Consider the following 26,715-nt stretch of genomic DNA (forward strand, 5'->3'; position numbering starts at 1 on the left):
GGAGATATTGATGTTTAGTTTGAGATACCTAAGAAAGTTAAATACTATAATTCTATATCAGTTTTCATTGAAAGAACTGGTAAAAATTGCTGCTCTAATCAGAAGAAAGTTTAAAAAATTTAGTGTTAGAACCTACTGTAGACTAGGACTTCTTAAACTTTTTCTATTCATGACCTTCTTTGCCCAAGAAATTTTTAATGACCCTCTCTTGAAGATGAGCCAAGGTGTTTCTGGTAGTGTTTGTGCATTCATAGTACAAAGTGTAAGCATATATGTTATGTATTCAGAAACAAGGGTGCAATGAAGCTGCATAATGCAACAGGGGCAAGTGCTGCCAGAAGCACCTTGGATTCATTACACATTTGATTTTGAATTAATTTTGGCCATTGCATTGAGAAACCTTTTATCATTGCCAAATTTTTTATGATCTCCACATTCAGTGACATGACCCCACATTGAATTATGACTCACAGTTTAAGAAGCTTTGCCCTAGACAAGCCTTGTCAGTATTACTAATAGGAACTGTATTAACTTCCTTGGGGTTTATGAATGCTTTATCTTGTTTGGAATATTTTAAGTGGGCACAGTAAAATCCAAATAATACCTAAGATTTTATCATTCTTCATCTGAAAACTTATTGATTATCAACTATCCAAAGGTTTAGCCTACATTTTTGAAATTTAGGAAAGTAAATTTCTTTGCATATATCTGATTTTTCTTTTGTTTAATATGTTTAAGATGTGGATTGGGCACCTACTTTGGAACGATAGGTGGTCCAGTTCCATTCTTCAGTGCCCAAGAAAAACCCAAAGATAAATATGTTGCTCCTGGAAAGAATTTATACACAAACCCAGGAAAGAAAGGGACTGGATATGGGTAAGTTACTTAATATTCATCTTTAAGCTTTTTGCTTTTTTTTTTTTGTTGTTGTTGTTGTTGTTGTTCATAAAATTAGAATAACCTCAATTACTATTGCTAATTTTTTTTCTATAGCTATGCAAATATTACCATAGGTAAACAGTTCTCACACTCGGTGGATGCGTATGATACAGCAAAAACAAATCTTCAGGTAAATTTTTTAGGGTAATCTCTCTTCTCCTAGGTGTATCTTGTTTATATCTTCTTTAGTCTCTTTTCCTCATAATATTTTTACTTTTATAAATTATATTTTATTAGATACCACTTTGTGTCCCTCTGTGTGTACCTGGACATATACCAATATAACAGCATACCAATTTTTATTGGTTGATAGACATTGTTATGCAAAAAAAAAAAAAAAAGCCCACAATTTTTTTTTTTTTTACTCTTCAGCTTATTTTTAGTCAATAGGTAGAATTAAGTGAGAAGATTTGCCTTCTAATCCTTGCTATGGCATTTGCATACGTGGCCTTAAAGGTCTTTTTCTGGTCCTTCATTTTCCTCATATGTGAATTGAGAAATTTAAACTAGATGATCTTTCAGCTTCTTTCTGTCTCTAAAATCCTTTGCCTCTGTGATCCTTATCAGCCCCTCTTATTTTTTCTTTCCTTTTAAAGGATCTGATTTAATTCCATGCTATTCTTGAAACTCTCTAGCTCCACTCTGAGTTTTCATATACAGTCACTTCTGTGTCATATCCCACTCTTTTTCCCCTCCCCCCAATCAATAACCAGTTTTGGCCCTACATGTGTTCTCCTTTATTTAGTAACTCATGTAGTTGCTAGCAGTATTGTATATAGAAGTGACATGAGTAGAAGAAGGTAGATTACAACAATGAAAAAGAGAGGTGGAAGAAACAGTTGTCAATTATTTAATGTCTATACTTTGAAATATATTATTGTCATGATATGACCATATATCCTATTAGAGTTGGTTTTTAAAATATTATTACTCTTTTGTAGAAATAGGACCACTTGCAGATAGACTTCCCTATGAATGAAAAAATGGAGCCTCATCCAACTTGAACAAATCATGTAGGGACATTCAGAATGTTTTGCCTCTGTCAAAGTACTTAAAGTGAAATCAGTGGTAGTGAAAATGTAAAGTTGCCTTTGACTTAAGCTGCATGGAAGCAACTAATCACTATATCCACTGTGAGATATATAGTGCTACAGGCATACAAGTTGTTGTGATAACACTTAAAGGCAACAAGATAAATTTGTATTTGGGAAACATGACTAAGGTCATAGGCATACCCAGGACATTCAGATCCATTTGGCCATATGAGGATTATTAACATTTCTTTTTATACAAATGTATTTTTTAAAAATACATAATGTTTATACAAAACATTACAAAATAGAGAAGGGAATAAGTATTTACTTAGTGCCTACTTTGTGTTAGGCATTGTGCTAAACACTTTAACAATATCACTTTAGGGGCAGCTAGGTGGCGCAGTGGATAGAGCACCAGCCTTGAATTCAGGAGGACCTGAGTTCAGATCTTGTCTCAGACATTTAACACTTTCTAGCTATGTGACCCTGAGCAAGTCACTTAACCCCAGACTCAGAAAGAACAAACAAACAATATCACTTCATTTGATTCCATAAGAACCCTATGAGGTAGATACTATTATTATCTCCATTTTATAATTAGGGAGACTGAGCCAGCCAGAAGTAAAGTGTCTTGCTCAGAGTTATATAGCTTGCAAGAGCTTGTGGCCACATTTGAATTCAGGACCAATGTTCTATCCACTGAACCACCTGGTAACCTTGAAGTGGTACTTTTCAGATTGAATTACAATAACCTATTGTATCCATAAATTTATTAGTGGAAAATGCTTTTTCAAATTAAAATTCAAAAAACTTGGTATGCTTTAGTCTCCCTGTAGCATGACTTTCTTAGTTTGTAGCTTTACTAAATGGCATATATTAGAAATTCTATTTTGTCTTAGAAAAGTCTGATTATTATCACAATTGATTCTGAGCTCCCATATCTTTGTTGTTTGCAGTTCAGATGTTTCATCTTCAATCTACTTAGAATTCTGTAATCAAGGTCAGAAACAATTAATCATTAAGTAGGCATATTCATTCATTTATTTCATTCATTAAACAAATTTGAGTGCATTCTCACTAAACATTATGGAGGAATACAATAGTCCTTACTTTTTTGGAATTTAGGTATAATACAAATGGATTTAATCTGCAGACTGCAAAGAAGTCAATAAAAAGATTTTAGGAGGACTTTGAAGTTGGAGAGGAAAAAAATGTTTTTATTTTCATTAACTTTTTTGGTGCCAGGAAAAGGTATAAAATGCCTTGGGAGCTTTTTAAGTGCAAGAAGTCTAAATCATCTTCTCAATCTATATCTAATTGACCTCTTAATTTCAGGAATCAACATCTCTTTCTTGAAACCCCTACGTTTAGTTAGAATTGTGATGAAAATATCACTTATGCTTTTAACATCCTTAGCTTTTTCTCCATGAATTCGCATTTAACAGTGCTTTCCTTGTTCTTCATGGTAGTATCATTTGTCCTCATATGAATCACAAAGAGAAGGTAGTAGTCTTAAGGTCTGATAGATGAGAGACTGGCTGCCATATCGTCAGTACAGGCCCTAGCCCTCTCTGATGTGTATGTCAGGGCTACAAATAGCTAGCTGTCTTAGGAATCTTTCAGCAGGATATCACAAATTGCCACAAAGTGTCCTGTCTTCTAATCATTGCAAGATATCCACAGATATATTAGTATCTGTAGATAAGCATTATCATTCCTTGAAGCAGATGGTATCCCACTCTTACTGGAAAAGTTTCAATAACTTCAAATATTCTATAGACCTTCTTTCCTTCCTTCTGTATTTGGCACTCATTGATTGGCTAATCCTGAGGTCTTCCCTTCCAGGACTGATTTTTTTTTTTTTTTTTGACTTGGTAAAAAAGGTCATTCTTTGCCTCATTTTTTTTCCTATCTAACCTTAAATACTGAATGGCAGTTGACTCAGTCAAAGTGAGATCTGTTAAAGATTTAATTTAAAATGCTATGCCCAAAAAGTTATCAAACTGTGCATACCCTTTGATCCAGCAGTGCTGCTATTAGGCTTATGTTTCAAAGAAATACTAAATATGAGAAAGGGACCTGTGTGTACCAAAATGTTTGTGGCAGCCCTTTTCGAAGTGGCTAGAAACTGGAAGATGAATGGATGTCCATCAATTGGAGAATGGTTGGGTAAATTGTGGTACATGAAGGTTATGGAATATTATTGTTCTGTAAGAAATAACCAGCAGGATGCATTCAGAAAGGCTTGGAGAGACTTGCATGAACTGATGCTGAGTGAAATGAGCAGAACCAGAAGATCACTATACACTTCAACAACAATACTGTATGAAGATGTATTCTGATGGAAGTAGATATCTTCAACATAAAGAAGATCCAACTCACTTCCAGTTGATCAATGATGGACTACAACTACACCCAGAGAAGGAACATTGGGAAGTGAATGTAAATTGTTAGCACTACTGTCGATCTACCCAGGTTACTTATACCTTCGGAATCTAATACTTACCGTGTAACAAGAAAATTGGATTTACACATATATATTGTATCTAGGTTATATTGTAACACATGTAAAATGTATGGGATTGCCTGCCATCTAGGGGTGGGAATAGAGGGAGGGAAGGGAAAATTTGGAAAAATGAATACAAGAGATAATGTTATAAAAAAAATTACTCATGCATATATACTGTCAAAAATTATAAGTATAAAATTAAAAAAAAAGATTTAACTTAAAATGATAAGATCTTTAACTGCATCCAGGGCTATTTCCTGAGCTATGTAGCTAGCCAATGGAACTGAATGGTGATAGAGAAGTGAGCCTGATTACTTTGTACAGCTTTCCCTCACTGAAATCCAATTCATTTTTATATAATGATATCACCTCTCTGATTGTCATCTCAAAATATAAAGGATGAAAAATGATTGGACTTGTTCTGTTCTGACTCAAAAGTGCAGAATTAATAAAAATGTAGAAATTGAAAAGAGGGAAAAATTAGGCTTGAGATAAGGAGAAATTTCCTTGACAATTAGAACTCTTCAAGAGTGGAATAGGCTGCCTCTGGAGATGGTGGCTTCCTCTTCTTTGGAGATCTTCAAGTAAAGATCATTTGTCAGGGATATTGTAGGGAGAAGAGAAGTAGAAAGTAAAAATTCTTTTTAAGCATGCATTGGACTAATCACTGAGCTTTTTTCCAGCTCTGAATTTTTTTTTAAAGATCAATTAGGTGAAAAAGGTAGTAGTCATGATTTACTGTGTCTTCTCTAGAGGGTAGAATTAGAATCAATGGGTAGAAACTTAAGGGACATAGAGATCAGTTTTTTATACCTTGTGAAATAATCACAGGTTTTCAAAATAGAGAAAGGACTTTCCTTTAAGATTGAGTTTAACACTTTGAAAGCATTTAAGTAAAGATTGGACAACTACTTATCATTGATATTCTTTATATTCTTAAAAATTACCGAGGACCTCCTAGAGCTTATCCCATAGATTGTTTATAAACAATTTCTAATTTTATTAGAAATTAAAATGTCCTAGTATTATAATAAAGTATTTTAGTGAAATTTGTTTTAACCTTGTGGATCCCCTGAGAGGGACTTAGGGACTCTAAGAGGTCCCTAAATATATTCTGAGAACCTCTGGCCTAGACTTTAAAGGAAGTATTTAAGGAAGTATTTAACTAACTTAACTTGAAAAATAAAACAACTCTTCTACTTAAATCTTGAATCCAAGGTACTTTTTTTCTGGTTTTAATAATTTGTGAAGGGAAATTCCAAATTTACAAACTTTTATTACTATTTAATTTACAGAAAGAGACTGAAGACCACCATCAGTTAATTAAGGGATCACCTTTCAAGTTAAATCTCTTTCCAAGAGATTATTTTGACAGTAATCCTTATGCCTTTGAGAAAGCTTTGCCACCACTTAAGAAACCAGAACTGCCAAAAACAGTTTTAACACCTTTTAAACCACCTTCTCCTCCTAAAAAGGTAAATTTATAGTTGTAGATACACCAGTTAAGGAAAAATAAGAAATTGGTTAGACACTATTTATTATAGCAAGTAGTATTTAAAAGAAATGATGTTAGGGTAAAAGAAATTTAGCATAGTTTAATTGAATATAATGAAATATTGGGTGTATGGTTGTAGATTTCTTCATTTCTACCAAAAAGTGAAATAACAAATATATGTCTAATTTGAGTATATTTCAGAAAATATTAGTTCTCCTTTCCTGAAGACTTCAGTAAAAGAATAGATCAGTGTCTTTTGAAAGCAAGTGGATGAAGCAAATGGTGCTCAGGGTTTCTAGCAACCATTCTATTCTATAATGTTTATAAAAAAATTTATGTTGCAGAAAGCTCTTAAATCCTTCTGTTTTTATTTTTTCTAAGAGTGACAAGAAATTCTTTAAAAATGGTTTTTTTACATTCTTTAAAATCAAAGCATCAAACTTGAGATTTGAGGCTTATTATCAAATGATGAGGTCCTAAATGTTGGGGTTCAGTTATATAAAGAATTCACATTCTCTTTGCCAAAAGGTAGGTTTCTTTAGAAGAGGTTATAGACAAAATGAAAATAAACAAAAGACACCAGGAATGGTAAATATGAAATAGAGAGCATATAGTTAGAAAGGAAAAATGGTTTTAACAACAACCAATGGAAAAGCCACATTCCCTAGTGGAACTCACAACCAGAAAAAAGGAAATACTTAATGAGGTAGAAGATACACCATTGACTGGTAGACTAAGAGAGATTTAGCACCCTAAAAGAGTTTGTTAAGTATAATAAGGAGAAAGATTCCATGAGGCATGGTGGGGGAATGGGAAAAAAGATACTATGAGACATGAGGGAAGGGTGAGGAGAAAGACATTACGAGGCAGAACACGGCCATGGTGGTTTAACCCAAAGGGGTTCAGCAAAGATGACTTGGGCCATGGATAAATATATAGGAGAAATTTAACCTCAGAGGTTTGATATAACTTGAATTTCTGACTGGATACAGCAAGATGGAGGCCACCCATGATCTCTACAGAAGATGGGACTATAAGGGTAACTGATTCCCATCAGTGCCTTCCCTGCTTTCCTCAGGGAGTAATTTCATTATTATTTCAGGCTTTCTCTCCCAGTCTCACTTAGTGACCCAGGACTTTGTCAAAACTATTAAAACCTATATTACCCAAAGCAACACACTAACTTGATTAGCAATTTATGTACTTTTTGTTTTGTTTTGTTTTAGAAAATTGATTATTAACCAGACCATTTATTTGTGCAGCAAAACTATCATGTTGATTTCATTATTAGAAAAAAGGTACCTGATTAAATTAAGTCAGTAAGACTGAACTCTCAGGGCAACTAGGTGGCGCAGTGGACAGAGCACCAGCCTTGAAGTCAGGAGGACTGGAGTTCAAATCTGGTCTCAGACACTTAACACTTCCTAGCTGTGTGACCCTGGGCAAGTCACTTAACCCCAGCCTCAGGGGGGAAAAAAAAAAAGACTGAACTCTCATAAAGGGATTGAACTTGGTTATCTCTAAGGTTCCTTCCAGCTCTAAGTCTATTGTCATATGATCTCATAGAATTTCCTAATTGACTTTATATACAATGAAGTCAATATATCCAATCCAATGAGTAAAGACTTTAAGTCAGTCATTTATATAACTATTGGTATATGATTGGATTAACTTAAAATAAGCAGGTGAAATTTGTCTCCTTTACTTTCCTCTTCTGCTCCATCCCCTCTTTCCTCTTTGTAGCATTCACCCACCCCAAATCTTTGCAAGCATATTATGTGGCCTATAAGCCATTCTCTTTGACACTCTTTTCCCTCATGTAATTTCATACTCTACACCTAGTTTTCACACTTCTGAATAAACTACAGTTCCTCAAGGCCTTACTTAGACTGGCTTTCTGAAACCAGTCTCTACAGAGATGTTAATGATAGATCCTGACTTACTTTTTTGGCATCTGTATTCTAGTGGCTTAGAGAGCTGATCTTTCAAATCCTGCTCATGATTCAAGATTCTTTAAAAGATGGCAATAATAGATCACTTTTTTCAACAAATTCTTCAATTAGTATAAACTCATGAAGAATGTTTATTAATGTGGTTTGCTATCATCCTGGACAATAATGTGTTCAGATGAAAGAGATGTATCCTATAGATAGTGAGGTCCTTAAGATGCTGCTGTCTTGAGCTAATATTTTAAATCGGCAATAAACTAGATATAACATTGAGCAAGAGGAGAAAACCATGCTGCATTTCATTTAAGAAATTTTAAAGTGCTCTTATTGACTTCAGGTTTCTCTCTGAAATGAGGACCATTTTTTTTCTTTTCTGCTTCTTCTTCTTTTCCTCCTCCTCCTCCTCCTCCTCCTCCTCCTCCTCCTCCTCCTCCTCTTCTTCTTCTTAACATCTGTTAGTCATGGAATGCCATGGCCTCTGAAGAATTAAAATTGTGGGTCATCTATAGAACAGTGGAATAGCTACACAGTAGGTTAAAAGTGCTGCAACTTATTAGCAAGTAAGGTATAAAGAGCATTGTCAAAGGTACTGGTGACATAAAAAGCAGAGAGCTGCCTCACCTAGTGAGAGAGAAGGATAATAGATGGCACAATAGATAACATTTGTAGAATGTTTCGCATACTATCTACTTAATAAATAAATACATATTCCCTTCCCATGTGTGTGCTATACTTTTATCTACACACCAGGTCAAGAGATCTAGATAAAGGGATCTAGCATATTAGATTCTGTAGAGGATTGAGGGGAACATATGGATCACGTTCCCACAGCATGAGAAGGCATTAATGGCTTGCAGTTTCTACCCTTAGAGGTAGTACTCACATTAGTGAGATCATAGTCCAATGAAATATCAGAGAAGCATTTTAATAGTTGATTTCTTCCTTTACCAAAAGGAATGAGTTATAATGAAGCTGGTGATAAAGTGAGTACCTACAGTTGTTTGGCAAAGCACTATTAAGTCTATTTATTCAGTGTAAGGGCAATTGCATTCAGAACATTTGTGAAATGTTTTTATATCTAAAACTTATTCATAGGCAGGCGGTATGAAAGCAGGAACATTTGATCCTTTCCCTACATATACCAATGACCAATATGGGAAAAAAATTCCGGATAAAAGTGTTGCTAAAGCAGGAGCTATTTTCCATCCAAGCAGTGGACCAAAAAGCCGGCCAGTTTCAAGCATAATGTCTGCCAATGTCAAAAAGTAAGTATAATTTTTTTATTTTTTACTTTGTTTTCTTTTCTTTTAAATTTTTTTCCCTGAGGCAATTGGGGTTAAGTGACTTGGGCAGGGTCACATAGCTAGGAAATGTTAAGAGGGTTGGAGTTCTTGGTTTGAGATTCCAGTTTAGAGAGGAGAACTAAAATGAAACTAGAAATGTCATCCTCCTATCCCACATTACTTCTAATAAGGGGATGAAAGAGAGGGAAAAAAAGAATAAATTAAAAAAAAAAGATACACAGAACAAAAGAACAATTTACAAGGAAATAAAGATGGATACTCATAAATGTAATTTCTTTTACTAATATATTTGTGTGTGTGTGTGTGTGTGTGTATATATGTGTATATATATATATATATATATATATATATATATATATATATATATATATATATATATATATATGTTCTTGAACTGGTAATTTGTTATATATATTTTGAATCCTTCTTGATGTTCTGCTGTGCACACGATAATGTTTTTTTGTTCTTTATTCCTTTTATGTTGTTTCTCTTTTTCTTATTCTGTTTTTTAAGATAAAATAAAATTTTAAATAAATTGAAACAGAAAATAGAAAAAGATGAAAGAAGAAAAAAAATCATGTGCATAGCAGAACATAAAATCATCAAAATATGTAACAGTGAATTTCCATTTCAAGAAAGCCTATATATAATAACAGAACACTTTGAGAAGTAGGGCTGATTGTTCTGAAATCTTACTCACTTTGGGAATGGGTTAAAAAGGGAACAATACACACACACAGAGCCAGACACATCTAGAAGCATAAAACACCCTCTAAAATCTATAAAGAAATAAGGGGGAGGGAATGGCAGGGTATAGAAGGATATGTAGGTTAACTGGAGTGGAATAAGGTTTGTGGATTAACGGGAAAGGAAAAATGGAGAAGATTAGGAAGGGATCTTGAAGTAGGATGGGGGAGATTAACTAGCTGCAAGGCAAACTAGTGGGTAGAAATTAATAGAGTTTATAGGTATAAGAAACAAATGATAATATATATGTGTATATGTGTGTGTATATATATGTATGTATGTATGTATGTATCTATGTGTGTGTATGTGTGTGTGTGTGTGTGTGTCTGTATGTGTTTGCTTAACTGTAGCCAGCTTGGGGGTGGTTGAGGGGAAAGGAAAAAAAATAATGTAAAAAGTACACAGCAGAGAATAAAAGGAAGCCTATAAGAAGCAAAGAAAAAAATGGACGGTTCTGAATATAATGTGTTTGATTATTATATGTGCTTTTTGCTTTGATTTCTTTTGGATTAGACCTGTTATTTCTTTGATAAAACTTTGGGTAAGGAAATTTATTCTACTGATGACATCAGCTCTTGCTCTGCAACTTTTCACTTAAAAAATTGGGGGCACCAAGAGGTCAAGTGAATTTACATAGGAATCAGATATGGACTTGAATTCAGGTCTTCCTAACTCCTAGACCAAGTCTCAGTCTACCATGCTATGGCTGCCTCTCAATAGAGCTTTTTTTAAAAAAAAAACAAAAAACAAAAAACCATATTTACCTCATTACTTCCTTGAGCTCTAATTTAATTGGTTTGGGTATGCCGGCTAATGCAGATTTCTGTCTTCTTAAAAGTTAGTAAACCGTCTTCAGAATATACTTAGTCAAACAATTCACCTCTGTGTTGTTACCCTGATTATGTATGGAGTGTCTCCAAACTTAAGCAGCCTGATGCTTAGACAGCAGACAAGTACTTCAGTTGCCAGGCCCCTACTGGAAAACCTTCTTAACTTGATATAACCTGTCAGAGCTTTCATTTCTGCTGCTATAGTCTTTGACAACTTAGGGTCTCTTCCATGGTGATGAAGCACAGATTAGGACTTGAATGGAAATTTAACTCATAGTCCACATTAAATTGTTTTTAAGGTTTCCTCAGAATATTCACATTGTATAGTTTCTTACAATGACTTTCCCTCTCATTCTGAAAAATGACAGATTTTTGCCACTTTAGAATCCCCAGTCTTGGGGATGGATAACTAGATGGATAGATACAGCATTGGTCCTGGAGTCAGTAAGACCTGAGTTCAAATCCTGCCTCAGACACTTACCATTTACTATGCGATCGTGGGCAAGTCATTTAACCCCCATTGTCTTGTGAAAAAAAAAAAAAGTCTCCTAGAATCTCTATTCTTGCTTCCCACCCCCTACAGATTTCAAAGTTTATAGAAAAAAGAACAGATCTGATAAAGCTTAGGCTTTACAAAAAAGATGGCTCAAGAGAAAAGGCAGATTTTTCAAGAACAGAATTCTGATAACACAAGCACAAATGAAATAGAACTATATAATGAGATCACTGTGGTGACAATAAGGCATCAACCAACTCATACTTTTCTTTTATTATTATAGCTTTTTATTTACAAGATATAGGCATGGGTAATTTTTCAGCATCAACAATTGCTGTTCCAATTTTTCCCCTCCTTCTCCCTACCCTCTCCCCAAGATGGCAAGTAGACCAATACATGTTAAATATGTTAAAGTATATACTACATACAATATATGTATACATATCCATATAGTTATTTTGCTGCATAAGAAGAATCGGACTTTGAAATAATGTGCAATTAACCTGTGAAGGAAATCAAAATTTCGAGCGGATAAAAACAGAGGGATTGGAAATGCTATGTAGTGCCAACTCATACTTTTCAAAGATATCCAAAAGACAGAATATGGAAGAAAGGGTAGAGAACTAAGGATGAATACAAAAGAGGACCTAAGTTCAAATACTCTGTGATTTCAGACAAGTCATTTAATCTCCCTGTATCTCAGTTTCCTGAATTATAAAATGAAGAGCATTCTGAGGTTCCTTCTTGATCTAACTCTGTAATCCTATGTGTGACCTTGTCAATTTAATGTTAGAACTAAAGCCAAAAACAAATGTATTGTAGCTTTTTTTTTTTAGAGCTTGTTATTAAACATTACAGAAAACATTGCAGAAACCCGTTCCCTCCCAAAGCAGCTCATTCCAATTTTAATGTTAGGATGTTTTGCTTCATATCAAGCTGAAATTTATGATTTTGGAACTTTTGCCCATAGCTCTTAGTTCTGTATTTTGGGATCTGGTAAGCTCATTTCCATGAACTAACTTTTCAAATATTTGAATATTTGAGCTGTCAGGTCACAATTCATGTGTGACTTGGGCCTGTCTTTATAGAAGAGAGACCATGTAGCCTTAATAAGAAAGTGGGGAATCATGGAATTTTACCCAATGTTCTTTGGTAGGTGACAAAATCATTAGGTCTCCCTCAGCCCAAATTTTCTCCTCTATAAAACTGAAGAGGCAATAGAATTGGCAATGCTTTTTTTTTCAAAGCAAAACAAAAACAAGAGTTTTTTTGTTCTTTAATCTTGAGAACAAAATAGTATGAAGACATACTATGTTATCAGTGTGGGGGGAGGAAATTGTCTGTTTTCTGGAAAATAATTTATTTTCCATTTTAATTAGCTGTCAAATCAAATAAGCTGTTCACATATGTTATTATATATAGGTGTATATTATATATATGTATTTACATACATACATATATATGCATATATATATATATATATATATATACTTATAAAGCACAACCCTGTAAAGTAGGCACTACAAATAGCATTATTTTTATTTTAAAAATAAAAAAGTGAAGTACCCTATATTGCTTTTTAAGCAAGCCAGCCAGAACTCTCACCCAGGTCTTCCAGGTCACTGCACTTATTCTGTTATATCATAGTCATAATTTAATCACTGAACTGATTTCAAGATTTTGTAAACATTTTGCCAACCAAAATTATATATTTTAAAAAATCTTTTATGTTAGTAAATTATAAAACAAAAATTTGTGATCCAGATTTGTATTCTTAAAACCTAAAATAAACTTTCAGGTTTTTATATATTTTTCTAATTGGCTTCAAGTTTCTTTTGAATTTGACAAAATAGATTTGTCATTGAAAATGGATAAAACTTGAAAAAGTAAAAAAAAAATTAATATGATCTGCATGTATTTGTCTTTTTCTTCCTGATTTTAGGTCATTAAATTCAAAGAATTACCTGACTGCATCTATACAGTCCTACTAGTACGTGAGAGAAGAAACTTCCTCTGATCCCCTGAATGTCAGTAATTCTTTAGCAATCATTTTTTAAATAAAATTAAAATTAAGGAGTGTTTGTGAAAGTGGCAATTCAAATATACAAGACAAATTTTAATCTTTTATCACTTTAATGTCTTGAATGTAAATTTTTATAATTAAATAGTATCATGAATGTGTGTGGTTACAGTGTGGTTACTATATTTTGTTCTATTTATTTTTTCTTATTTAGACATCTCAACTAGCCACATTTATACATTTAAACTTGTTCAGAATTTTCAAGCTTTTACTGTGAATTGAGAATTAGTATTAAAAAAAAAATTAAGCCTTTGTGTTTTGCTTTATTTTCCTGAAAATATAATTTCTAAACGCCTTCTTGGTTAGAATTTAACACAGAAGGCTAGATAGTTTCTTGTGATGTTCTACTATCTTGTAATTCCATGATTTTAGGTATTTTTGCATGTAATTATGTAAATTACTTCTATATACACAATTTATATGTGTCTTCTGCCTTCAATGTGATATTTATGGCATGGAAGTAATTCTGAATTTGGGTTCTCAAAGGCTAAACCAGAACACATGTTATGACAGGCGCTACCAAGCTGGAAAGATATTAAGAGCTATAACTACATTGTTTGATGGGTCAAGTACCAAACTAGCTAAGGATGGGGAAGTTCATTGCCAGTTGATTGGTCATTAGGTGATGAAGCTGTTGGCTATGATAACCTACCAAAGAAAAGTGCAAAATATGCAACATGGCTCTAAGTTATTCTATCTGGGATGTGTATTCCTTTTCTTTTCTAAATGATAGTTATCAGTTTCAGGTCATTTGAATAACCCCCTCACATAATATTTGCAGATTCTAAACAAGACAGCTTGGGGAAAAGCTAGGAACTGTGCTGAATCCTTAAACTAGCTGTCTCCCAACTTTTTGATCATGTACTCTTCTCAGTAAATGCTTTTTCATTAAAATCTTGGGAGATACAAGTAAAATTTTACTTATGTATATTTCCACCATCCCTCCACCACCCAGTCCAAACAGTATAGAAAGAAGTCCCACAACCAGGAAAATACAATCATTCAGTTAAAACCCTGCAATGACTTGCAGGTCTGTTGCTCTGGCTTCTTGGAGTTTTTTCAGCTTTTCTGAGAAAAGGGGGGATTGGACTTCTGATTAGGGTTGAAAAATGTCAGAACTGCTCTGGTTTCCTTGCCAAAGACAAGAACGTTCAGGCTAGAAAAGACAAGCCAGAAATGATCAGAGTTGGCTGATCAGAGTTGATTCAAGGTAGGGATCTATTAAGCATTTTATTGCTCTTCATGAGTTAAAGGCATCAAGCCTGATCATATCCCATGATAATGAAAGAACTGGTGGATGTGATTGCTGAGCCAATGTTTGTTACCTCAGAAACAAACAGTACAGAAGGACCAGCTGTGGGGTTGCAGGAGTAGATAAAGTCCAAAACAAGGAAGAATGTAGAAAACAGAGGTAGAGAAAGCAAAGTAAGCTATAGTGTAATTTTTGGCAATCCAGAATGTATTATTAAAAAGATGGTTAGTAAGCATGTTAACCTTCCAAGAATGGAATGCCACCAGGCTAAGGAAAGGAAATCAATTTTGGAAAAAACTGAGGCTAAAACTTCCTTACCAGCTGGGCTCATGAGTAGCCATTATATTTACAGCTGGACCTGGTAGGGAGACCCAGTTTAAAAAAAAAAAAAAAGACATAATTTTATTCAATAAAGGGTCCTATTGATTTTAGAGAAGAATCTATGGTCAACATAAAGTTCATGTGTTGCATACCACCCCAATTCTACCCATCTTCACCTCCATTGTGATTGCTTTTGCACACCTCTTTTATATTTGATAATTTACACCATTCTACCTCTACCTTCACCCTTCTCCCAGTGTAGCCTTAAGGAACTTCTATACACAAAAGTTCTAGGGACATTGTTTTATACTTATTTTCTAGAAATTTAGCCTTTTTATAAAAAAAAAAACAAAACCTTAATTTATCAGTATAACAACAAACACTAAAGTGCACCATGGTCTTCCCTTTCCAATTTCCCCCACCAAAAGTGGGAAAAAATATTCTTCATTCTGCACACAGAGTGCATCAGTTATTTCTTTGGAGGAGGAGATCTCCATTTTTCATCATGAGTGCTTTGGAATTGTGGATCATATTGCTCAATACAATATTATTGTTAATATAGACAATGTTCTCTTTCACTTTGCATCAGATCATAAGCCTTATTGGGTTTTTCTGAAAGTATCCCCTTTGCCATCTATTACAGCACAGTAGTATTCAGTCACAATCATATACCAGAATTTATTTAATGTCTATTTAGACATTTCCCTATAATTTCTAATTTTTTGTCAACACAATCTTTTTCTTCATATCTTTTTTTTTCTTTTTCTCTGATCTCTTTGATGTATTCATGTAATGGTGTTTCTGGTCAAAGGGTATGAACAAGTTTGGTAGCACTTTCAGCATAGTTCCAAATTGTTCTTCAGAACAGTTATATCCATTCACAATTCCACCAAAGGTACATTATTATACCTGTTTTTTTCCACATCCTTTCCAAAATTTGTCATTTCCCTTTTTCTGACATTGGGCAATCTGATAGGTATGAGGTTTTAATTTACATTTGTGATTTAAAACATTTTTTCATTGATAGTTCTGATTTTGTCTTTAAATTGTTGTTCAACTCCATTGATTAACAAACATTTAGGGAATTTCTCTGATTTAAAAAAAATAAAAATAAACATGGCTGCATTCCCTCAAACTTGCTATATTTTTCCTAGTTTCCTGCTTTCAAATTTTGGCTGCTTTGGTTTTGTTTTGCAAAAGCCTTTTGATTTCATGTCATCATTTTACCTCCTGTGATCCTCTTGCCTCATTTGGTCCTAAACTCTTTCCTAATCCAGAAGTCTGACAAGTAGTTTTTCCCAACATCCCCTAATTTGTCCCTCTTTATATTTAAATCATATATTAATTTTGACTTTTGACCTATATATGGTGTGAGTTAGTGGTCTGTCCCTAGTTTCTTCCAGCTTTCCTAGCAGTTTTTAATTAATTGTGAGTTCTTCCCTTAAAACTTAAAAGATATTTGAATTTATCAAATGTTAGATTATGTGTGGCAATTTATTTCTAAGTATCATCTACAGTAATTGGTTGTCTTGTTCCTATTTTTATTCCTTCAACTTTTTTGCCTTATTCCACTAACTTGATCTTTTGCCTTTTATCTGAAAACTTTGAACTTTGCTACGACATTTCTGAGTATGTACAATTTGGGTTCTCCGTCAAAAAGGTACTGACAATGCCTAGTTTCACTTTGCCTTCTCTAATACTTCTGAATTTTGGAGCAATGGTTTTCATGGTTTTCAGGGAGCCCAATATCTTTTTTTATGTGCATGTATATTTATATGTCTATATAATAAATAAAAACACTTTGTATACTTTAACACATGATATAAATGTTGGCTATTATCTGTTATATAAGCCCTCAAGCTACCAAGGCAAAAAGTATAGTCCATTTTATATTTAACTCAACAAAACTACAAAGAATTATCAACTGAGTTTCTAAATAGTTAAATCCTTCCCTTCCCTGTGAGCCTTTTATTTTGTATTTCTCTATTTTAAAAATTAATTTTATAACATTTTTTTGACAGTACACATGCATGGGTAATTTTTTACATTATCCCTTGCACTCACTTCTGTTCTGAATTTTCCCTTCCTTCCTTCCATCTCCTCCCCTAGATGGCAGACATTCCCATACATGTTAAATATGTTATAGTATATCTTAGATACAATATGTGTATGCAGAACCAAATTTTTTTGTTGCACAGGAAGAATTAGATTCAGAAGGTAAAGCTAACCTGGAAAGAAAACCAAAAATGCAAACAGTTTACACTCATTTCCCAGTGTTCCTTCTCTGGGTGTATCTGATTCTGTCCATCATTGATCAATTAGATCTGAATTAGATCTCTTTGTTGAAGATATCTACTTCCATCAGAATACATCCTCATACAGTATTGTTGTTGAAGTGTATCATGATCTCCTGGTTCTGCTCATTTCACTTAGCATCAGTTCATATAAGTCTGTCCAAGTCTCTCTGTATTCATCCTGTTCTCCATAATATTCATATACCATAATTTACCCAACCATTCTTCAATTGATGGGCATCCATTCATTTTCCAGTTTCAGGCCACTACAAAAAGGGGTGCCACAAACATTTTGGCACATACAGGTCCCTTTCCCTTCTTTAATATTTCTTTGGGATATAAGCCCAGTAGTAGCACTGCTGGATCTAAGGGTATGCACAGTTTGATAACTTTTGGGGCATAGTTCCAGATTGCTCTCCAGAATGGTTGGATTCTTTCACAGCTCCACCAACAATGCATCAGTGTCCCAGTTTTCCCACATCCCCTCCAACATTCATCATTATTTTTTCCTGTCATCTTAGCCAATCTGACAGGTGTGTAGTGGTATCTCAGAATTATCTTAATTTGCATTTCTCTGATCAATAGTGATTTGGAACACTCATATGAGTGGAAATAGTTTCAATTTCATCACCTGAAAATTGTTCATATCCTTTGACTATCAATTGGAGAATAGCTTGATTTCTTATAGAGTCAGTTCTCTATATATTTTGGAAATGAGGCCTTTATCAGAACCTTTAACTGTAAAAATGTTTTCCCATTTATTGTTTCCCTTCTAATATTGTCTGCATTAGTTTTGTTTGTACAAAAGCTTTTTAATTTGATGTAATCAAAATTTTCTATTTTGTGATTAATAATGATCGCTAGTTCTCCTTTGGTCACAAATTCCTTCTTGCTCCACAAGTCTGAGAGGAACTATCCTATGTTCTTCTAATTTATGGTCTCGTTCTTTATGCCTAAATCATGGACTCATTTTGATCTCATCTTGGTATGTGTCGTTAAGTGTGGGTCCATGCCTAATTTCTGCCATACCAATTTCCAGTTTTCCCAGCACTTTTTGTCAATAATTATTATCCCAAAAGTTGGGATCTTTGGGTTTGTCAAACACTAGATTGCTATAATTATTCACTCTTTTTTCCTGGGAACCTAACCTATTCCACTGACCAACTAGTTTATTTCTTAGGCAATACCAAATGGTTTTGGTGACTGCTGCTTTATTATATAGTTTTAGATCAGATACAGCTAGGCCACTTTCATTTGATTTTTCATTAATTCCCTTGAAATTCTCGACCTTTTGTTCTTCCATATAAATTTTGTTACTTTTTTCTAGGTCATTAAAATAGTTTGAGAGTCTGATTGGTATAGCACTAAATAGATTAGGGAGTATTGTCATCTTTATTATATTCGCTCAGCCTATCCAAGAGCACTTAATATTTTTCCAATTATTTAAATCTATTTTTTGTGGCAAGTGTTTTGTAATTTTGCTTATATAATTCCCAACTTTTATACTATCGACAGTTATTTTGAATGGAATTTCTCTTTGTATCTCTTGCTGTTGGATTTTGTTGTATGAAAATGCTGAGGATTTATGTGGATTTTGTATCCTGCAACTTTGCTAAAGTTATGAATTATTTCTAATAGCTTTTTAGCAGAATCTTTGGGGTTCTCTAAGTATACCATCATTATCATCTGCAAAGAGTGATAGTTTGGTTTCCTCATTACCTACTCTAATTCCTTTAATCTCTTTCTCAACTCATTGCCGAGGCTATCATTTCTAATACAATATTGAATAGTAATGGTGAATAGTGGGCAACCTTGTTTCATTCCTGATCTTACTGGGAAAGGTTCCAGTTTGTCCCCATTACATATGTTTACTGATGATTTTAAATATATGTGCCCGATTATTTTAAGGAATAGTCCATTTATTCTTATACTCTCAAGTGTTTTTATTAGGATATTGAATTTTGTCAAATGCTTTTTCTGCATCTAATGAGATGATCATATGGTTTTTGTTAATTTGGTTATTGATATAGTCAATTATGCTAATAGTTTTCCTAATATTGAACCAGCCCTGCATTCCTGGTATAAATCCCACTTGGTCATAGTGTATTATCCCAGGGATGATTTTCTATGGTCTTTTTGCTAATATCTTATTTAAGATTTTAGCATCAATATTCATTAGGGAGATTGTTCTATAATTTTCTTTCTTTTCAACCTACCTGGTTTAGTATCAGTACCACATCTGTGTCATAAAAGGAAATTTGGTAGGATTCCTTCAATCCCTATTTTTTTCAAATAGTTTATATAGCTTTGGAGTTGTTCTTTAAATGTTTGGTAGAATTCACATGTAAATCCATCTAGTCTTGGGGTTTCTTAGGGAGTTGGTTAATAGTTCTATTTCTTTTTCTGAAATGGGACTATTTATACTTCTTCCTCTGTTGATCTGGGCAAACTATATTTTTGAAGGTATTCTTCCATTTATTGAATTTATTGGTATAAAGTTGGGTAAAGCAACTCCTAATTGTTTTAATTTCCTCATTAGTAGCGAGTTCTCCCTTTTCATTTTTAAGACTAACAATTTGATTTCCCTCTTTCCTTTTTTTAAATCAGATTTACTAAAGGTTTGCCTATTTTGTTGGTTTTTTCATAGAATCAACTCTTAGTTTTATTAATTCAATAGTTTTACTTTCAATTTATTCTCTCCTTTTATTTTTAGAATTTCAAGTTTTGTGTTTGTCTGGGGTTTTTAATTTGTTACTTTTCTAGCATTTTTAGTTGTAAGCCCAATTCATTGACTTTCTCTTTATTTTATGCAAACAGGCCTCTAAGAGATATAAAATTTCCCCTTATTACTGCTTTGGCTGTATCCCACATATTTTAGTATGACATCTCATTGTCATTTTCTTGGGTGAAGTTATGTCTATGATTTGCTGTTTGACCCAATCACTCTTTAGTATGAGATTAGTTTCAAATTATTTTTTGGTCTATTTTCCCCTGGCTTTTTATTGAATGTAATTTTCATTGCATCATGGTCCGATTTTGCATTTGATTTTGAGGTTTTTATGTCCTAATATATGGTCAATTTTTGTATAGGTTCTATACAAAAAAAAGTGTACTCCTGTCTCCATTTAGTTTTCTCCAAAGATCTATCATATCAAACTTTTCTAGTATTCTATTTACCTCTGACTTATTTTGTGGTTTGATTTATCTAATTCTGAGAGTCCAAGGTTGAGATCTCCCACTATTAGTCTTCCTATTTCTTTTTGCAACTCTCTAAGAATTTAGATGCTGCACCACTTGGTGCATATGTTTAATATTGATACTGCTTCATTATCTATGCTACCCTTTAGCAAGATATAGTGCCCTTATCTCTCTTAATTAGATCAATTTTTGCTTTTGCTTGATCTGTGAGGATGGCTACCCCTGCTTTTTTGGCTTCACCTGAAGCATAGTAGATTCTGCTCCAACTTTTAAACCTTTATTCTGTATGTATCACTGTTTCAGGTGTGTTTCCTGTAAACAACATATTGTAGGATTCTGGCTTTTAATCCAGTCTGCTATTTCCTCTTTATGGGGGAAGTTTACCCCATTCACATTTATGGTTAAAATGACTAATTCTGCATTACTTGCCATCATGTCCCCCCCCCCCCCCGAGGCTGGGGTTAAGTGACTTGCCCAGGGTCACACAGCTAGTTAGTGTTAAGTGTCTGAGACCAGATTTGACCTTGGGTCCTCCTGAATTCAAGGCTAGTGCTCTATCCACTGTGCCACCTAGTTGCCCACTTGCCATCATGTTAAACCCTTATGCTTTTCTCCTTTCCTTCCTCCTTACCCCCCTCCCCAGTATTAAACTTGTGAGCACCACTTGCTTCTTCTCACAGCCCTCTTTTTAGTATCCCTCCCCACATTAGAGTTCCTCCTCCTATTTTATCCCTTTTCCTCACAATTTCTGTATTCCCTTCCCCTTACTCCTTCCCTTTTCACTTTTCCTTTCCCACTTTTCAATGAAATAAGAGTTTCACCATAAATCGATTGTCTATATTTTTCTCTTTAAGCCAATTCTAATGAGAGTATGATGCACACTATGTCCATCCCCCTTTTTCTCTCAGATATAATAGATTACCTTTGCCTCTTCGTGAGATGTAGTATCACCACGTTACCCTTTTTTCTGGTACAATTTCCTTTCCACCTTTAGTTTCTAGAACAAATTATACATGTGTTCTTTATATATCTTTATAGCAGAAATATAGTTCCCAAGATTTCTTTTTACCTTTTTAGGTTTCTCTTGAGTTCTGTATTTGGAGATCAAACTTTTTGTTTAGATCTGGTTTTTTTCATCAAGAATAGATGGAATTCATTTATTTCATTGAATGTCCATCTTCTTCCCTGGAAAAAGATGCTCATTTTGGTTGGGTAAGTTATTCTTGGATACATACCAAGTTCGTTAGCCTTTTGGAATATCAGATTCCAGGCCCTTCGCTCCTTTAATGTGAACACTGCTAGATCCTGGGTAATCCTTATTGTGGCTTCTCCATATTTGAATTGCTTTTTTTCTAGCAGCTTGTATTTTTTCCTTCATCTGATGGTTCTTGAACTTGGTTACTATATTTCTTGGCGTTTTGATTTTAGGGCTCCTTTCAGTAGGTGATCGATGAATTCTTTCAATGTCTATTTTACCCTCTATTTCTAAAATATCTGGGAATTCTCTTTGATAATTTCCTGGAAAATAGTGTCCAGGCTCTTTTTTCCATCATATTTTTCAGGGAGTCCAATTATGCTCAGATTGTCTCTCTTGTGTTAGGTTCTTACTGAGTGCTAATGAGATAATGAGATATTAGGTTCTTACTAAGTGCTAAGTCGGTACTTAACAATTCTCTATTTCTGGCCTTTACTGGGAGTTTACTCCTGGGGAGGAGCTTGCATGCTTAGGAGGAGCAAGTTCATTGATTAAAGTAATTTTCCCCAGAAGCCCTTGCGTTATCCCATGTCCATTCGCTGGGAGGATAAAAAAGGGCGGCACTCAAGATAGAGTCTTGTCTGGACCAGACTTGAGGCAGCTCTCTGGAGGAAAGAAGAGTCTCTGCTCTAGGCCAGAGTTGAGTCGGTTCTCTGGAGGAAGAAGTCTCTCCTCTAGACCAGAGAGTGATCGGCAGTTTCTGGAGACAATAGCACACTACATATTGATGTCCACAATGTGGGGCAAGGACTTTTGCTTATCCTGACAAGGACTTATTCTGAGCCCTTCAGAGGAGCTAGACCGTACCACCACAATTTTGTCTCTCTCCAAAGAAGAAGAATCTGTCAGAGAGATTTGAGTTAACACAGCAGATCTCCTCCCAGAGAGCAATCGGCAGTCTCTGGAGAGTTGCTGTCAACTCTGGTCCAGAGTAGTGACTTCCCTTCCTGCAGAGAGCCGCCTCAAGTCTGGTCCAGACAAGACTCTATCTCTCAAGTGCTGCCCTTTTTTATCCTCCCAGAGAATGGGTGTGGAATAATGCAAGGGCTTCTGGGGAAAATTACTTCAACCAATGAACTTGCTCCTCCTAAGCATGCAAGCTCCTCCCCAGGAGTAAAACTCCCAGTAAAAGCCAGAACTAGAGAATTGTTAAGTACCGACTTAGCACTTAGTAAGAACCTAATATCTCATTATCTCATTAGCACTCAGTAAGAACCTAACACTCCTGGATCTATTTTCCAGGTCTGTTATCTTCCCAAGAAGGTACTTGACATTCTTTTCCATTGTTTCATTTTTCTCGTTTTGATTGACTGATTCTTGGTGTCTCCTCCAGTCATTCACTTTTATTTGTTTGATTCTGATTTTCAATGACGTATTTTCTTCATTCACTTTCTATCTTTTTGTAATTGTCCAATTGAGTTTTTAAGTGAGTTGTTTTGTTCTATGGATTTTTTTTTCCATTTCGTCAATCTTATTTTTTAGAGATTTTCTTTTTCTAACTCACTAATTCTGTTTTCCTTAGAATTGTTTACTTTTTCCAATTCACTAATTCTGTTTTTCAAGTATTTGATTTCTTTATCCACTCTGCCTTTAAATGAGTGGGATGATTTCTCCAGACTCTCTTGCCAAGCTTCCCTTCCCTTTCCCCATTTCTCTTCTAGCTCTCTTGTAAAAGCTTTTTTGATTTCTTCTATGAGAGTTTTGTGTGTTGAGGACCAGATCATATCCCCCTTTGAGAATTCCTCTGGAGACAGCCTGTTTTTAGTCTCCTCAGTGTTTAAAGTCTGCTCTCTATCCATATAGAAGCTATCAATGGTTAGAGCCCTTTTAAATTTTTTGTTCATTTTGTCAGAGCAGAATCAAAGAAAACGAACTGACAAGAAAAACAAATAGTCTGCTTTTGGGGTGGGGGGATGGGGCTGGATGGTGTTACTGGCTTTCTCTACAGGTTGCGGGGGGGGGGGCAGCAGCAAGGCACTAGTGGGACATCTAACTCATAGCTCCTGAAAAATGGTAAAACACCATATTGTGATCCACATTCAGTCCCCACAGTCTTCTTGCTAGATGCAGATGGCTTTCTTCATCACAAGTTCATTGGAATTGGCCTGAAATCACCTCATTGTTGAAAAGAGCCACCTCCATCAGAACTGATCATCACATAATCTTATTGTTTACAATATTCTTTTGGTTCTACTCACTTCACCCAGAACTAGCCATGTAAGTCTGTTCAGATCTTTCTGAAATCATCCTGCTGAATGTTTCTTATAAAGCAGCAGTCATATACCACAACCCACTCAGCCATTCCCTAACTGATGGGCATCCACTCAGCTTCTAGTCCCTGCCACTACAGAAAGGGTCATATCACAAACATACTTGCACATACATATATATTTCTAAGAATACATCTTTAAAAAAATTGAACAAGCTATGAATGAACTCCCTAAGAAATGGCCCTCCTCAGGGGAATAGAATTCTACCAAACATTTAAATAGTTAATTTCAATATAAATAAACTACTTGTAAAAAATAGGTCAAGTCCTATAAAATTCATTTTATAACACAAATATAGTCCTGAAACCTAAATGAGGAAGAGCAAAAATGCAGAAAATTATCAACTAATTTCCCTGATGAATACTGATTCAAAAATTTTAAATAAAATAATATCAAGGATATTATAGCAATATATCACAAGGATCATTTATTATGACCAGATATATCATACCAGGAATGCAGTAGTTCAATATTAGGAAAACTATGAGCATAGTTGACCAAATTAATAACAAAATCAACATAAATCATATGATTATCTCAATAGATGCTGAAAAAGCTTTTAACAAAATACAAAGTCCATTTTTATTAAAAATAATAGAGAGCATAGGAATAAAGGGAGTTTTCCTTAAAATAAATTTTTTGTCTTAAACCATCAGTAAGCATTATCTATAATAGTGATAAGCTAGATAACTTACCAATAAGATCAAGGGTAAAGCAAAGATCCCCATTATCACCACTATTAATCAATATTGTACTAGCAATATTAGTGATAGCAATAAGGGGAGCAAAAAGAAATTGCAGAAATTAGAATAGGCAACGAGGAAATAAAACTATCACTATGTGCAGATGACATAATGGTATACTTATATCTTAAGAGACTCATCTAAAAAACAAAAATAATAGCTAGCAAAGATATATGATATAAAATAAACTCATATAAATCATAAGCATTTTTACTTATTATCCACAAAGTCCATCAGCAAGAAGATATAAAGAGAAGTTCCATTTAAAATAACTATAAGCAATATCAAATATTTGGTAGTCTTATCTGCCAAAATAAACCCAGGAACTCTATGAACATAATTACAAAACACTTCATACAAATAAAGTCAGATCTAAACAACTGAAAAAATAACTATTTATGAGTAGACCAAGTCAATATAACAGAAGTGATAATTCTGCCTAATCTGTTTATTTAGTGACTTATCAAATAGCAAAAATTATTTTCTAGAGCTAGAAAAAATAACAGAATTCATCTGGAAGAACAAAAGGATCAGAATATCTAGACAGTAAAAAAAAAATGCAAAGGAATTGGCTTAGCAGTACCAGCTCTCAAAATATATTATAAAGTGGCAACTATTCAAACTAACTGATGCTGGTTAAGAAATAAAATGGTTGATCAGTGGAATAGATTAGGTATATAAGCCAGCAGTAAATGACCATAGTAACTTAGTATTTAATAAACCAGCCTCTAGGATAAAAACTTGCTAACAAAAATTACTGGGAAAACTGGACAATATGAAAGAAACTAGGGTATAGATCAACATTTTACATTGTATATAGCAAGATAAGATCAAAATGAGTACATTAATTTACACATATAGGGTGGTGGCATAAGCATATTAGGAAGGCAAGGAATAATTTACTTGTCAGATCTATGAAGAAGGGAAGAATTCATAATCAAACAAGAGATAGAAAGCATTACCAAATATGAAATAGGTAATTTTGATTTTATTAAACAGTTTTTACAAAAGCATTGCACCAAGATTGAAAGGAAAACAAAGCTAGAAGCAATCTTTACAGCAAGTGTCTCTGATAAAAGCCTCATTTCTCCAATATATAGAGTACTGAGCCAAATTTTTTAATACAAGTTATTCTGCAATTGATAAATGGTCAAATAATAAGAGGCAGTTTCCAGATGAAGAAATCCAAAGCTATATAGCCATATGAATGCTCAAAATAATTTTTGAATAGAGAAATGCAAATTAAAAGAACTCTGAGGTACCTATCATACCTATCAGATTGGCTAAGATGACAGGGAAAGATAATGTTGGTGGGAATATGGGAAAATTGGGACACTAATAACATTGTTGGAATTATAAACTGATCCAACCATTCTAGAGAGCAATCTGAAACTATGCCCAAAAGGCAACAAACTCTGCATTTAGGTCTGTCTCCTAAAGAGATCATAAAAAAGAAAAGACCTGCATGCACAAAAATATTAATAGCTCTTTTTGTGGTGGCAAAAATTGAAAATTGAGGGGATACCCATCAATTGTGGAATGGCTAAACAAGCTGTGGTATATGAATGTAACAGAATACTATTATGATAGAAGAAATGATGAGCAGATGAATTTCAGAAAAACATGGTAAGACTTGCACAAACTGATGCCAAAGGAAGTGATGAGAACCGGAATATTGGACAAAGTAACAGCAATAATGATCAACACTATGAATGCCCTAGCTCTTTTCACCAATATAATAATCCAAAATAATTCCAAAGAATTCATGATGGAAAGTGCTACCTATATCAAGAGAAAGAACTGTTGGACCCTGAATGCAAATTGAAACATACTATTTTCATTTTATTTTTTTCAAATGTTCTTGTTTTTTTCCTTTGGTTTCTTCTTTCAGAACAGGATTAACATGGAAATATGTTTTACATAACTGCATATAACTATATAAATTTGCTTACTGTTTTAGGAAAAGGGAAAAGGAGGGAAGGAGAAAGAAAAAATTAGA

At 34.1% G+C, this 26,715-nt stretch overlaps 1 protein-coding gene across 5 annotated transcripts in view; it reads left to right on the top strand.

Moving 5' to 3' along the window:
• CFAP96 (cilia and flagella associated protein 96) overlaps positions 1-13,480 on the top strand; it is a 70,834-nt gene extending 57,354 nt beyond the window's left edge. For 4 of the 5 annotated variants that reach the window (XM_074274968.1, XM_074274967.1, XM_074274969.1 and 1 more), the window contains 5 exons: positions 739-876; positions 994-1,069; positions 5,778-5,957; positions 9,022-9,191; positions 13,246-13,480. In XM_074274968.1, the coding sequence (XP_074131069.1) occupies positions 739-876; positions 994-1,069; positions 5,778-5,957; positions 9,022-9,191; positions 13,246-13,294 (613 nt within the window). In that variant the 3' untranslated portion in view covers positions 13,295-13,480. The remainder of the gene's footprint in view (positions 1-738; positions 877-993; positions 1,070-5,777; positions 5,958-9,021; positions 9,192-13,245) is intronic. The other variant, XM_074274971.1, reaches the window with a different exon arrangement.
• The last annotated feature ends 13,235 nt before the right edge of the window (positions 13,481-26,715 follow it).

Source organism: Sminthopsis crassicaudata, chromosome 6, assembly GCF_048593235.1.
Source record: "Sminthopsis crassicaudata isolate SCR6 chromosome 6, ASM4859323v1, whole genome shotgun sequence".
Taxonomy (NCBI): Eukaryota; Metazoa; Chordata; class Mammalia; order Dasyuromorphia; family Dasyuridae; genus Sminthopsis; species Sminthopsis crassicaudata.